The following is a 12,738-nucleotide window of genomic DNA, read 5'->3' as shown; positions in this document are numbered from 1 at the left end:
ATTGAACCGCCTGTGTGGGAATTGCTTCCCGTGGCGTTTTCCCAGCTGTAACTGAACTTGCCGGAAAAGGAGGGTGGGAAACAATCGCCAATTTCAAAACCCGCCACATTATACAAATGATTTTTGTAGTTTTGGCCATGCAATCGAAATTTTGCCCAATCTCCCACAAGTGTATTCGATCCTCTGGGGATGGTCGGTTCTGTCTCGCATGGCATCTTTCTGGGGCCGAGCTATTCCATGTCTCATGTTCCCTGGATGGGGATACCGCTTTGAGTCACTATTTAAAGTCGCAGTCGCAGTCCCTGCAGCAAACCCTCCAACTTTATTCGTCCCGTTCTAGTTTTATCACTGTTAAAGCGAAAGCAAAAGGGATTATTTTTGCGCGTTCAGAGGACCGGGTTTGCACATAAAATGAAAATTAGTTAGCCAGCAGTGAAAGTCTAGCTGCTTTTCACTGATGTTGTGGGTGGCTCTGAAAAGAGCCTTTGGGTTGTCAGATTCAATAAGTGTCTTCACTTTTTAGTGGCGCTCCCAGCGGCGGTTTTCTTGGGCAGCAGCACGGCCTGGATATTAGGCAGCACCCCGCCCTGAGCGATGGTCACCCCTCCCAGCAGCTTGTTGAGCTCCTCGTCGTTGCGCACGGCCAGCTGGAGGTGCCTGGGGATGATGCGGGTCTTCTTGTTGTCCCGGGCCGCGTTACCGGCCAGCTCGAGGATTTCAGCCGTCAGGTACTCGAGCACCGCAGCCAGATAGACCGGCGCTCCGGCACCCACACGCTCAGCATAGTTACCCTTTCTCAGGAGCCTGTGAACACGGCCCACCGGGAACTGCAGCCCAGCCCGGGACGACCGGGACTTCGCCTTCGACCGAGCTTTGCCGCCACTGCCCTTTCCTCTCCCAGACATCGCCACAATCTCACAAACACTTTCACAGAGAATGCTGCAATGCGGCCACATCCCGCACTCTTATACCTTCGGGAGGAATGGGGGTGCGGCCATTGCTGATTGGTCACATTGTTCAGTATCTCCTAATGTCGTTTTAATGCCCAATCAGATATCTGCTTCCCTCACCAATCCGGAGAGGGCCCGGGGAGGAGGCCGGAAAATCCCGGCGCCAAATCATCAACCGCTTTCTTTAAAACTGGAGAAGCCCGCCAATAATTTCGAAATGGGTAGAAGTTTTACAAAGAAGAATGCGTTCTTACTTCAGATAATTTACTTTTAGAATACACCTATATACGTCACACCATCTCTCTGATTTCCCGGCCTAGTTGAAACCAACTATTTTTGATCTTGAATTCCCCCCACCCCGCGAAAAAACTTAACATGAAGAGGAAGGCGGAATGAAAAGCCCGCCGAAAGTTATTCTCTGCACAGATTGAATTTAATTCACATCTACACCCGGATATAATAATCAAAGTATCACACAACTGTTTCTTTCTCGTTGAACTCAATACTGCTTTAAACAATATTTTACAATCGCTCTCCCTATTGCACAAGATCAACAATATTTCCACTTTTGCGATGCCAGTCCGGCAGCTGTTCTGCTTTCCTCTCGGTTCACTTGGAAATTTTCCCGCCGACAGCAGAAAGCCTCATTTACAGCTTTCTGCAAAACCGGATAGAACCCGCGGGGAGATTTGAAAATAAAACAAAATTCCTCTGCGTGGAAACCGTGGGAAAATACCGGCGCCAAATCATCAACCGTTTTCTGTCCGATTTGAAAAGCCCGCCAATATGGGCAATACGAGGAAGAGGTTTCACAAGGATTTTTGCGTTAATGCTTACGATTTAATTTCCTTTCAGTTAAAAATGTTCACTTCACATAATCTCTGTCACTCCCGAAGCAACACCGTTTTCAGAAAACATTGTAAAATAGCCCTCACTTATTGTGCTGGATCAGTCTTTCCGGACGGTCTCGGTTCATTTTGAAAGCCTCTCACCGACAGCAGAAAGCCCCACACACTGCAAACTGAAAAAAAAATCGGATAAATTCCCTGACAGATTTGGAAATTGAAAAAGGAATCGCGCGGAATTTCTCTTAATGGGACTCAAATAAGAGATCATAATTTTTCATTGCCACGGGTGAAATCCAGCGTTCATACCCCCATTGGGACAAATTTGAAAAACCCTCCAACATGTAGGATAGAGGGGGGAAAGTTTCACAAAGAGGAATAAACAGTTTAATTTTTCTTTGAATTTAATTCAATTTCACATTACAAGTGCACGCTGATGTATTTATAAAAACTTACACAACGTTTTTCGGGGTGAACGGGTTAAAACTTGAAACAATAGTTTGAAGTTGCCCTCCCATATTGTCCTTGAACACAGTTTCACACTTGCGACTGCAATCCTGGCTCTGGCTTTAGCTCAGCTCATTTTGACAGCCTCTCACCGACAGCTGAAATCCTCAATGACAAGTATCCCCCAACATCTGTTCGTGGGACTCGAGCAGTTAGTTTTCTTTCCAGGGGGTGAAATTCCTGATCAAGGGGTAAATAATAACTGGAACACATAGGAGTTGTTAAAAAAAAATGACAGTGACGATGAATGTGCTTTCTGTACAGGGAGGGAGGAGAGACTGGGTAGGAAGGCAACCGAAAGTAACCGACAGAGGGACAGGGACAGCACGGTAATGTTTAGAACGTTTGTGTAAACAAAGATAAAGATTAGAGACATTAATTATAGATACCGAGAATCATTTACAAACGAAAAATGGTTCAACTGCTTCATTGAAATTGTGGGTGGCTCTGAAAAGAGCCGTTGGGTTTTGGATGTGTTTTTCTCAGCACAATGTGGGGTCTCACTTGGAGCTGGTGTACTTGGTCACCGCCTTTGTACCCTCCGACACGGCGTGCTTGGCCAGCTCCCCGGGCAGCAGCAGCCGCACCGCGGTCTGGATCTCCCGGGAGCTGATGGTGCTGCGCTTGTTGTAATGGGCCAGGCGGGAAGCCTCCCCCGCGATACGCTCGAAAATATCCTTGACGAACGAGTTCATGATGCTCATCGCCTTGGAGGAGATGCCGGTGTCGGGGTGAACCTGCTTCATCACTTTATAGATGTAGATGGCGTAACTTTCTTTCCTGGATCGTTTCTTTGTCTTGCCGCCTTTCCGCGGCGCCTTCTTGATGATTTTCTTGGCGCCCTTCTTCGAAGTTGCCTGCGCTTTCTTCTCATCCGGCATCGTGACGGTCACTTTCAGACACAATAAACGGAAGGAGGCTCGGAGCTCGCATTTTATAGCCTGACCGCGTCAGCAATGCTAATGAGGGATGGGGGAATGTCTTGTTCCTGATTGGGTAGTTTACAAGAATGTCAGACCATGTGATTAGCCTTTCTGTGATTGGTTAGTGTGAAACACAAAGTGGATCTGTTCGGATCTGCAACGAAATGTGAAACACAAACCGAAATTTTGTACACGGATCAAATTCCTTGCTCCCTTGCAGTTGAACTTGTTCCTGTCATCCACTAACATTTTGAACACTACCTCCGAGATTTTAATTGTGACAGGGTGTTTTATTCTGCTCATGGTAATCTTTTGTGAGTGAAATGTTACCTTGTTTCATCACTAGCTGAGATTTCCTTATTAGGCTGTGGGCAGGATTGTATTGTTCAGACATTCGGGTTTATTGAGGGACACTTTGCCGAATATCTGTCAGTCTCTGCATTGTGGGAATGGGAGTGCAGTTCTCGATCTGTCCCTGTCTGTTTAGGCAGTATGAATGATGATTATTCTCTCATAAATCAGTCCCCGTCATACAGTCCGAGAGATGTACAGGGTCCACCTCGTCCATGGAGAGCAGATATCGGAGATTAATCTAGTTCCATTTACTAGCATTTGGTCCATATCCCACGAAACACTTCCTATTCATATACTCATCCAGATGCCTTTAAAACGTTGTAGTTGTAAGAGTCTCCAACACTTCTTTTGGCATTCAACCCATTCACACAGCACTCTGTGTGCAAATATTGCACACCTTTGGTTCATTTTAAGACTTTCCCAGTCACTTAAACCCATCCCCTCTCATTTTGCATTCTTCTATCCTGGGGAAAAGATCTTGATTATGCACCCTTTCCACACCACTAAATTTTATAAACACAGCCTCCAACACTCCAGGCACGGTTTCATCAAGGGGAAGTCATGCCTGGCAAATCTGCTTAAATCCTTTAAGGAAGTAACAAGCAGGGTAGACCAAGGAGAGCCAATGGATGTTATCTACCTGGGCTTCGAAAAGCCCCTTGGCAAGCTGCCGCACAGGAGGCTGTTGAGTAACATAAGGGCCCATGGTGCTAGCATGGATAGAAGATTGGCTGCCTGGCAGAAAGCAGAGAGTGGGGATAAAAGGCATGCTTTATACATTAATGATCTGGATGAAGGAACTGTTTGCATTCTGACTACGTTTGCAGAAGATACAACAATAGGTAGAGTGACAGGTAGTATTGAGGCGCTGAGGCTGCAGTATGAATTGGACAGGTTAGGAGAGTGGGCAAAGAAGTAGTAGAGGGAGTACAATGTGGGAAAGTGTCAGGTCATGCACTTGGCTAAGGAGAATAAAAGCATGAGAGATAATGATAACTGCAGATGCTGCAGCATCCGAGATTTTAAAAAAAATGTGGAGCTTATGAACACAGCAGGCCAAACAGCATCTCAGGAGCACAAAAGCTGACATTTTGGGCCTGGACCCTTCATCAGAAAAGTGGGAGGGGGAAGAGGGCTCTGAAATAAATAGGGACAGACTGGGAGGTGGATCAAAGATGGATAGAGGAGGAGGTAGGTGGAGGGGAATCTAGAGTTGCAGTGGGGTAGAGATCCCCTGAGGTTTGTCTGGATTCTCCAGCATCTGCAGTCACCATTATCTCTGATACAATTTTAACTTCACTGCAAAGCGTCTTCCAGGGATGCCTGACCTGAAGAAGTTACCATCCTCCCTCCAGAATAAAAGCATAGACTCTTTTCTAAATGGGCAGAAAATTCAGAAGTCTTGCGTGCAAAGAGACTTGGGAGTTCAACTCCAGGAATCTCTCACGGTAAACGCACAGTTTGAGTCAGTAGTCAGGAAGGCAACTGCAATACTGGCATTTATTTTGCCAGGACTTCAAGGCAGAGATTGACAAATTCTTGATCTCACAAGGAATCAAGGGCTACAGGGAGAGTGCAGGGAAGTGGAGTTGAAATGCCCAGCCTTGATTTAAATGGTGGAATGGGCTTGATGGGCCGAATTGCCTTACTTCCACTCCTATGACTTATGGTCTTGAAGATGTTTAAAAAAAAAGGATGTGCTTATGAGGCTTTAGAAGACTTGAGTCAGGCCACATTTGAAGTAGCATGTGCAGTTTTGGGCCCCATATCTCAGGAAGGATGTACTGCCCCTGGAGCAGGTTCAGAGGAGGTTCACGAGAATGGTCCCAGGAATGAAAAGCTGAACATATGAGCAATGTTTGAGGATTCTGGAACTGTACTCTTTGGAGTTTAGAAGGACGATAATCAAAACTTAGACTACTGAATGCCTGGACAGAGTGGATGTTGGGAAGATCCTTCCATTGGTAGGAGAGACTAGGACCCAAGGGCACAGCCTTTAAGTAAAGGGAAGACATTTTAGAACAGAGATAAGGAGAAACTTCTTCAGCCGGAGAGTGGTGAATCTATGGAATTCACTGCCACAGAAGGCTGTGGAGGCCGGGTTATTGTGTACATTTAAGGGTGAGATAGATAGGTTTTTGATTATCAAGGGGATCAAGGTTATGGGATGAAGGCAGGAGAATTGGCTTAAGGATCGTCTCAGCCATGATTGAATGGCGGAGGAGACTTCATGGGCCAAATAGCCTGATTTCTGCTCCTATGTCTTATGGTCATATAGTAATACAGTTCGGACACAGGCCCTTCCACCCAAACTGGTTCATGATGACTGTGGTTCCCACTCAGCTGGATCCAACTGCCCACATTATATCCCTCTACATCCTTCCCATCCATGTACATGTTCATTTTTTTTTAAAGTGTTGCTATTGTGCCTGCCTCAACAACTTTCTCTGGCAGCTGATTCCACATGTGCTCCACTCTCTCTGTGAAGTTGGCACCCCTCAGGTCCTTCTTAAATTCTTGCCCTCTCACCTGAAACCTATGCCCTCTAGTTTTCAATTCCTCATCTGTGGGGGAAAAAAAAACAAACACGATATGCATTTATCCGACCTATGGAGCTCATGATTTTATACATCTGAATAAGGTCACACTTCATTCTCCTACGGTCCAAGAAATAAAGTCCTACCCTGGCCAACATCTCACGATAACCCAGGCCCACTTGTCCTGCATAAATTTTCTTTGAACACTTTCTAGTTGAACTAGGTCTTTTTTACAACAGGGTGACCAAAACTGTACACAATACTCCATGTCTATTCAAAATGCCTCGATCAATGAAGGCCAGCATGCTGAATTCCTTCTTCAGCACCCTATCCACCTGTGACACTGCTTTAAACATACTACAGACCTGTACTCCTTGGTCCCTCTGTACCACATCACTAGTCAGGACGTTACCATTTGCTGTAAAAGGCTTACTGTAGTTTGACATTCCAAAGTACAACACCTCACACTTATCTCCATTGAATTGCATTTTCCAATCCTTAGCCCACTTCCCCATCTGATTAAGATCCCTCTGTAATTTTCGATAACCTTCCCCACTATGAACGATACTGCCTAACATTGCATCATCTGTAAACTTACTAATCATGCTTTGCACATTCACATCCAGATCATTTATGTCAATAACAAATAACAAAGGTCCCAGCACCAATCCCTGTGGCACACCACAAGTCACAGGCCTCCAGTCTGAGAAAGAATCTTCAACTGTCACCCTCTGCTTTGTACCATCAAGCCAATTTTGAATCCAATGAGCTAGCTGTCCCTTCAAGTGAGCCACAACACACTGCAGCATCCCGGAGTTTCATAAAGCCAAGGAAGAACACTGATAGTGTCTTTAGAAATGACAGTTACCCAAAATGCATTGTTCGCAGTTGCCACACAACTGATGGCAACAGGAAGACACAACACATCCAGTGATAGTAGTCACCAGACTATGCACTGAGGGTGTGAAATAACCACCAGGTTACACTACCCCGTAAGAATCATGATAGCCCACGAACTGACAGCCGCTGTTGAGAATGAAGGATCCAATATTCACAATTAGCAGAAACAATGCGATTTACAAGATACCATGCAAATACTGCCACAAACCTTACCCAAGGCAAACCGGTAGGAAACCCGCCATCAGGATTCATGGACATCAACTCGCTGCCAAAAGTCATGGCCAACTATCACTCACCTTAATGCACATGGATAAAGAGGGACACCTGTTTGACTGGGACAAGGTAGCCATCAGAGGACATCCCAAACAAAGACATGCACAAGAATTCAAACTAGAACTCCATTAACAAACATGTCCAGCTGGACACCACACACCAACCACTAAGAAACCAACCTGCAAGTGATGCTCACCACCCCAGCAAAGTGAGGCACATAAATAGCAAGAAGGACAGAATACCAACGTTTCATTCACGGTGCACTGATGATGTTATGTCGTATGGTGATGAAATGTCTGTGAACAAACTTACAAGCTCAGTGAGCAAGTCAACAGCATCGTATTTAATGAACTGACCCTGACATTTCCTGCAAGGCAAGTGTGAAAGTAATTATCAACATGTATCTGTCAATTTCCGCAATTTGGCTGTCACTGTGATCAAACTCTGTCAGTTTCCGCTTGGTGGCCATGTGAGTACAGTTATCAATAAGGACGTTTCAGATTCCGCTCTGTGAATGAGAGTAATTATCAAACTGTACATGTCAGTCAGTTTATGCTGTGTGTAACTGGGAAGGCTGATTCCAGCATCTGCAGTTCTTGCTATGTCCAAGGTTGTTATCAATCTGTTCCTGTCAAGTTCATCCATTTGGATATGTGCATGAAAGCAATATGCACCTATCATTTGCTTCTCTGTCAATTTGAGCGTCCGGTTACCAAGATGTACCTGTGAGAACCTACTCTGAATATTTGAGTACAGTCAGCAATCCGTGCCTGTCTCTCTGTGGATTTGTGATTGCAGTTCTAAGTTTGTAACTGTCACTTTATGCTCTGTGAAATTGGGAGTGTTATCATCAATATATTCCTGCCAGTTTCAGTCTGTGTGAAAGCGAGTACATCAATGAATATATGCATGATAGTTTCTATTATGTGACTATGTGAACATTTTTAATCAACCTTTTACTTGCAGTTTCTGAAGTATCAATATGGTCAAATACTATTTTTTTCGTCTGACCCTACAATACGAATGTGTGAGGTTAGGTATCCATGCGTACTAGTCACTTTCTACTCCTTAAAGTGGATTAGGTTTCAGGCAGCCAAAAATATTATCCGTGGAAGCGTGATTCATTATGTGGAGTTGATATCAGAGTAATTCTGTGCAGATTTCCTTCAAGTTCTGAGGGTATACTTTGGATAAGGATTCAGTCTACCCATCTTCAAAAATGGTGTAAATGTCAATGGGTTATGTTAGGTGAAATCTGTTTGAACTGGGTATTTTGAATGGAGAGAGAAGCAACATAAAGTGGCATTCCTCCGTGTTGTTTTATTGTCGGTTTGAACGTGTCTGACTGGAAATTAAAGTTTAACGGTGTCTGACTCAATCTGCTCCGTGACTGTGGAAAGGACGTTCTCTGCTGTGACAGTGGGAACATACCTGCTGTTTGTTAGGACGAGCTGGTCACAATTGGCTTTGTACTGAAGAAATGATACATTGCCTTGTTCCTTCAAGCATTTGTCTGCAGGAAGGAAAAAACAGATAGCTCCTGTAAACCATCATCAGATGGGTTTGAAAACATTAAACTGATCAATTCAACATTTCACTAATAAACATTCAGATATTTAAATTATCACCAGGAATTCTAACAGAACTGTGGGCCTGATTGCATTCTTGCCCTGAGCTGCACTACATTTGATCAATTTTGAAAAATTCAACTCTGAGTGATGCACAGAAAGTTACCAACCCCCGTACAGCTCCATGACTGGAACTACCTAATGCAAGCTTGTCTGTGCATATGAGTTTAGTTACTGATCCATTCATGTCATTTCATTCATCTCAATCTCTACATTTTTATAATGTGTGCATACATTTATCAAATCATGACAACTTCAAACACACATGCCTAACAAATGAGAAAAACCAAGGAACTGCAGATGCTGGAAATCAGCAACAAAAGTAGAAATTGCTGCAAAATCTCAGCAAGTCTATCAGCATATGAGTATGGAAATGAACGTTCTGAAGTTGAACCTCTGTTCTGAGGAAGTGTAACGGGACCTGTAATATTACTCTGCTTTGTTTCCACGTGGATGGACTGACAGGTACAGGTACTGACTGACTCAGAATTAGTTCAAAATACAGACATCATAACTAAAGATGTGATCCAAGGACTAACAGCTATGGAGTTCCATTTAAACTCCAGCAACAGATACATGAACTATACAAAATGATTATCACTCACACATATCTAGTCATAGACAACTACAGCACAGCAAACAGTCCTGTCTCTCCAAGCCAGCACTGCTGAGAAACAACAAGCCAATAATTACATCCATTCAGCCAGCATTCAATTTCCATAAATGTATCACGGTGGCAGGGGAACTACCATCTCCACCTTTATCGCAGGATTGTTCTCAAATTCTTCATCTTGTGTAACTAGATTTTTTTTGTTCTGTTGTACGCTAGAAGATTTTATAATCATGGACATTTATTTAAAAAAATAATAATTTAAATGGTAACTGGCTCTCCACTTTACATGAAACATTTAAAATGCTCAGTTTTCGAATGCAGGAAGATTGAAGGATCAATGGAGTGTGGCTGTCCATCTTGTTCCATAACAACGGTTCTTTTCAAAAAAAAATCTCATTATCTAAAACCTGGGTACTCACCCAATGGTCCTCAGTGTTAAATTTTAGTTTCCAAATTCTTCACAAAATAATTTGGCTCTCCTCTTTTGATGGTCTGTCACATATGGACCAAGTTCTGAAGGATAATAGAATGAAACCTGCAGGGCTATGGGATGTGTGCAGGAAGATGTGATTGTGATGCCCATCTGGGGGTGTTTGGGTCAGCATGGACATGATGCACCAAATGACCTCCTTCTGTTCTGTACCATTTTTACAATGATTGATTGGTCTAGACCAATGTTTCCCTGTCAGTCTCTGCTGTGTAATACAGAAGTAATTTGCCAAAGATTTAGAGGGACACATTGATAACTACACACACACATTCAACAGGTAGCAACTGACATGAATGGATCAGTAACTAAACACATATGCACAGACAAGCTTGCATTAGGTAGTTCCAGTCGTGGAGCTGTACGGGTGTTGGTTACTTTCTGTGCATCACTCAATTAGAGTTGAAGTTTTTAAAATTGATCAAATGTAGTGCAGCTCAGGGCAAGAGTGCAATCAGACCCACAGTTCTGTTCGAATTCCTGGTGATAATCTAAATATCTGAATGCTTATTAGCTAGATGTTGAATTGATCAGTTAAATGTTTTCAAACCCACCTGATGACGGTTTACAGGAGCTGTTTTTTTTTGTGTCAGTTTTTGCTGCATGCCAGCATGAGCATATTTACCACTCTGTAACTTTCAGTTTCTCCCGTGTGTATCTGACAGTGTAGTTATGAATCTGTCATAACAAGGCACAGAGCTGGATGAACACAGCATGCTGAGCAGCATCAGAGGAACAGGAAAGCTGATGTTTCGGGCCTGGGCCCTTCTTCAGAAAGTTGTAGAGGTGTGAATACATTTATCATACTTTGCCCGTCAGTTTCAGGGGTGTGTGTGTGTCAATGAATGAAGTTGTAAATCTGTCCCTGTCAGTATCTGAAATCAGAATATTCAAATGTGTTTGTGTAATTGTCAGTCTATCCCTGATACATTCATGGAGCAGAAACTGAGGTTTTGTTTTCAATATATTCCTGTCAGTTTCTGCTTGGGGAATGTGTGAGCATTTTTATAAACCTGTACCTAGCAGTTTCTGTATCATCAAGACAGGAATTTAGTTATTAATCTGTACCTGTTAACTTTGGTTTTGTGAAGAACTGGGTGTAGTTATTGATCTGTATTTGTCAGTAGCTGCTCGTGAAGATGTGATTGTAATTATCAAACTGTCCCTCTCAGTTTCTGCTGTGTCATATGTGAGTTTAGTTGTCAATCAATACCCATCCATTCCTGCGTCATGAATGTGGGAGTGCAAAAATGTCAAATTTCTGTGAATGTGCAAATATAGATCACAATCTCTACATTTTTATAATGTGTGCATATATTTATCAATCTGTACCTGTCAGTTATTTTGCATTCTGAATGTGTGCATAATTGTCATTGTCCCTGTCGTTTTCTGATACGTGAAGACAAGAGTGTAGTTATCGATATACAAAGAATAAAGAGAAGAAAATTACAGCACAGGAAAATACCCTTCCGCCCTCCAAGCCTGTGCCGATCGAGATCCTCTGTCTAACCTGTCATCTATTTTCTAAGGGTCTGTGTCCCTTTGCTCCCTGCCCATCCAGATACCTGTCCAAATATATCTTAAAAAATGCTAATGTGCCTGCATCTGCTACCTCCACTGGCAACGCATTCGAGGCACCCGTCACCCTCTGTATAAAGAACTTTCCACACATATCTCCCTTAACCTTTCATCCTCTCACTTTGAACTCAGGACCCATAGTAATTGAGTCCCCCACGCTGGGAAAAAGCTTCTTGCTATCCACCCTGTCTCTTTCCCTCATGATTTTGTAGACCTCAATCAGATCCCGAACCACACTCTCCATCTTTCTAATGAAAATAATCCTAATCTACTCAACCTCTTTTCATAGCCAGCACCCTCCATACCAGGCAACATCCTGGTAAACCTCCCCTGCACCCTCTCCAAACAGTCCACATTCTGTTGGTGATGTGGCGACCAGAACTGTACACAATATTCTAAATGTGGCCGAACTAAAGTCTTATACAACTGTAACATGACCTGCCAACTCTTGTACTCAATACCCTGTCCGATGAAGGAAAGCATGCCATATGCCTTCTTGACCACGCTATTGACCTGCGTTGCCACCTTCAGGGAACAAAGGACCTGAACACCCAGATCTCTCTGTTCATCAATTTTCCCCAGGACTCTTCCATTTACTGTATCGTACGCCCTTGAATTAGATCTTCCAAAATGCATCACCTCGCATTTGCACGGATTGAACTCCATCTGCCCAACTCTCCAGTCTATTTATATTCTGCTGTCATCTCTGACAGTCCCCTTTGCTATCTGCTACTCCACCAATCTTAATGTCATCTGCAAACTTGCTGAATAGACCACCTACACCTTCCTCCAGATCATTTACGTATATCACAAACAACAGTGGTCCCAGCACAGATCCCTGTGGAACACCACCGGTCACAGGTCTCCAATTTGAGAAACTCCATTCTACAACTACTCTCTGCCTCAATGATATGTGATTGTCACTTTCTTCTCTATGGCTGTGAGAGTATTTTCTCATGTCTGCCAGTCAGATCCTGCCCTGTAAATCTGAGAAACTAATTATTAAGCTATACCTGTCACTATCTGATTTGTAAATGCATTTATCATTCTCTCCCTGTCGAGTTTCTGCTGTGTGAATGTGCAAGTGAGTTTATCGATCTGTGACTGTCAGTTTCGGCTGAATATTGCTCTTTCAACATCTGC

At 43.5% G+C, this 12,738-nt stretch overlaps 2 protein-coding genes across 2 annotated transcripts; both read right to left on the bottom strand.

Annotated features, from left to right (window-relative positions):
* Positions 1 to 512: 512 nt before the first annotated feature.
* Positions 513 to 932, bottom strand: LOC132207086 (late histone H2A.2.2). The gene has a single exon (XM_059642254.1). It carries the CDS (start codon positions 903 to 905, stop codon positions 513 to 515), a length of 393 nt encoding a protein of 130 aa, XP_059498237.1. The 5' UTR covers positions 906 to 932.
* A 1,295-nt stretch (positions 933 to 2,227) lies between these two features.
* Positions 2,228 to 3,193, bottom strand: LOC132206944 (histone H2B type 1-O-like). The gene has a single exon (XM_059642055.1). The coding sequence runs from the start codon at positions 3,181 to 3,183 to the stop codon at positions 2,803 to 2,805; it is 381 nt and encodes a 126-aa protein (XP_059498038.1). The 5' UTR covers positions 3,184 to 3,193; the 3' UTR covers positions 2,228 to 2,802.
* Between the last annotated feature and the right edge of the window lie 9,545 nt (positions 3,194 to 12,738).

The sequence above is a fragment of the Stegostoma tigrinum genome, chromosome 44 (genome assembly GCF_030684315.1).
Source record: "Stegostoma tigrinum isolate sSteTig4 chromosome 44, sSteTig4.hap1, whole genome shotgun sequence".
Taxonomy (NCBI): Eukaryota; Metazoa; Chordata; class Chondrichthyes; order Orectolobiformes; family Stegostomatidae; genus Stegostoma; species Stegostoma tigrinum.
Note: the sequence above shows the minus strand (reverse complement) of the source record. Positions and strands in the feature narration are given on the sequence as shown.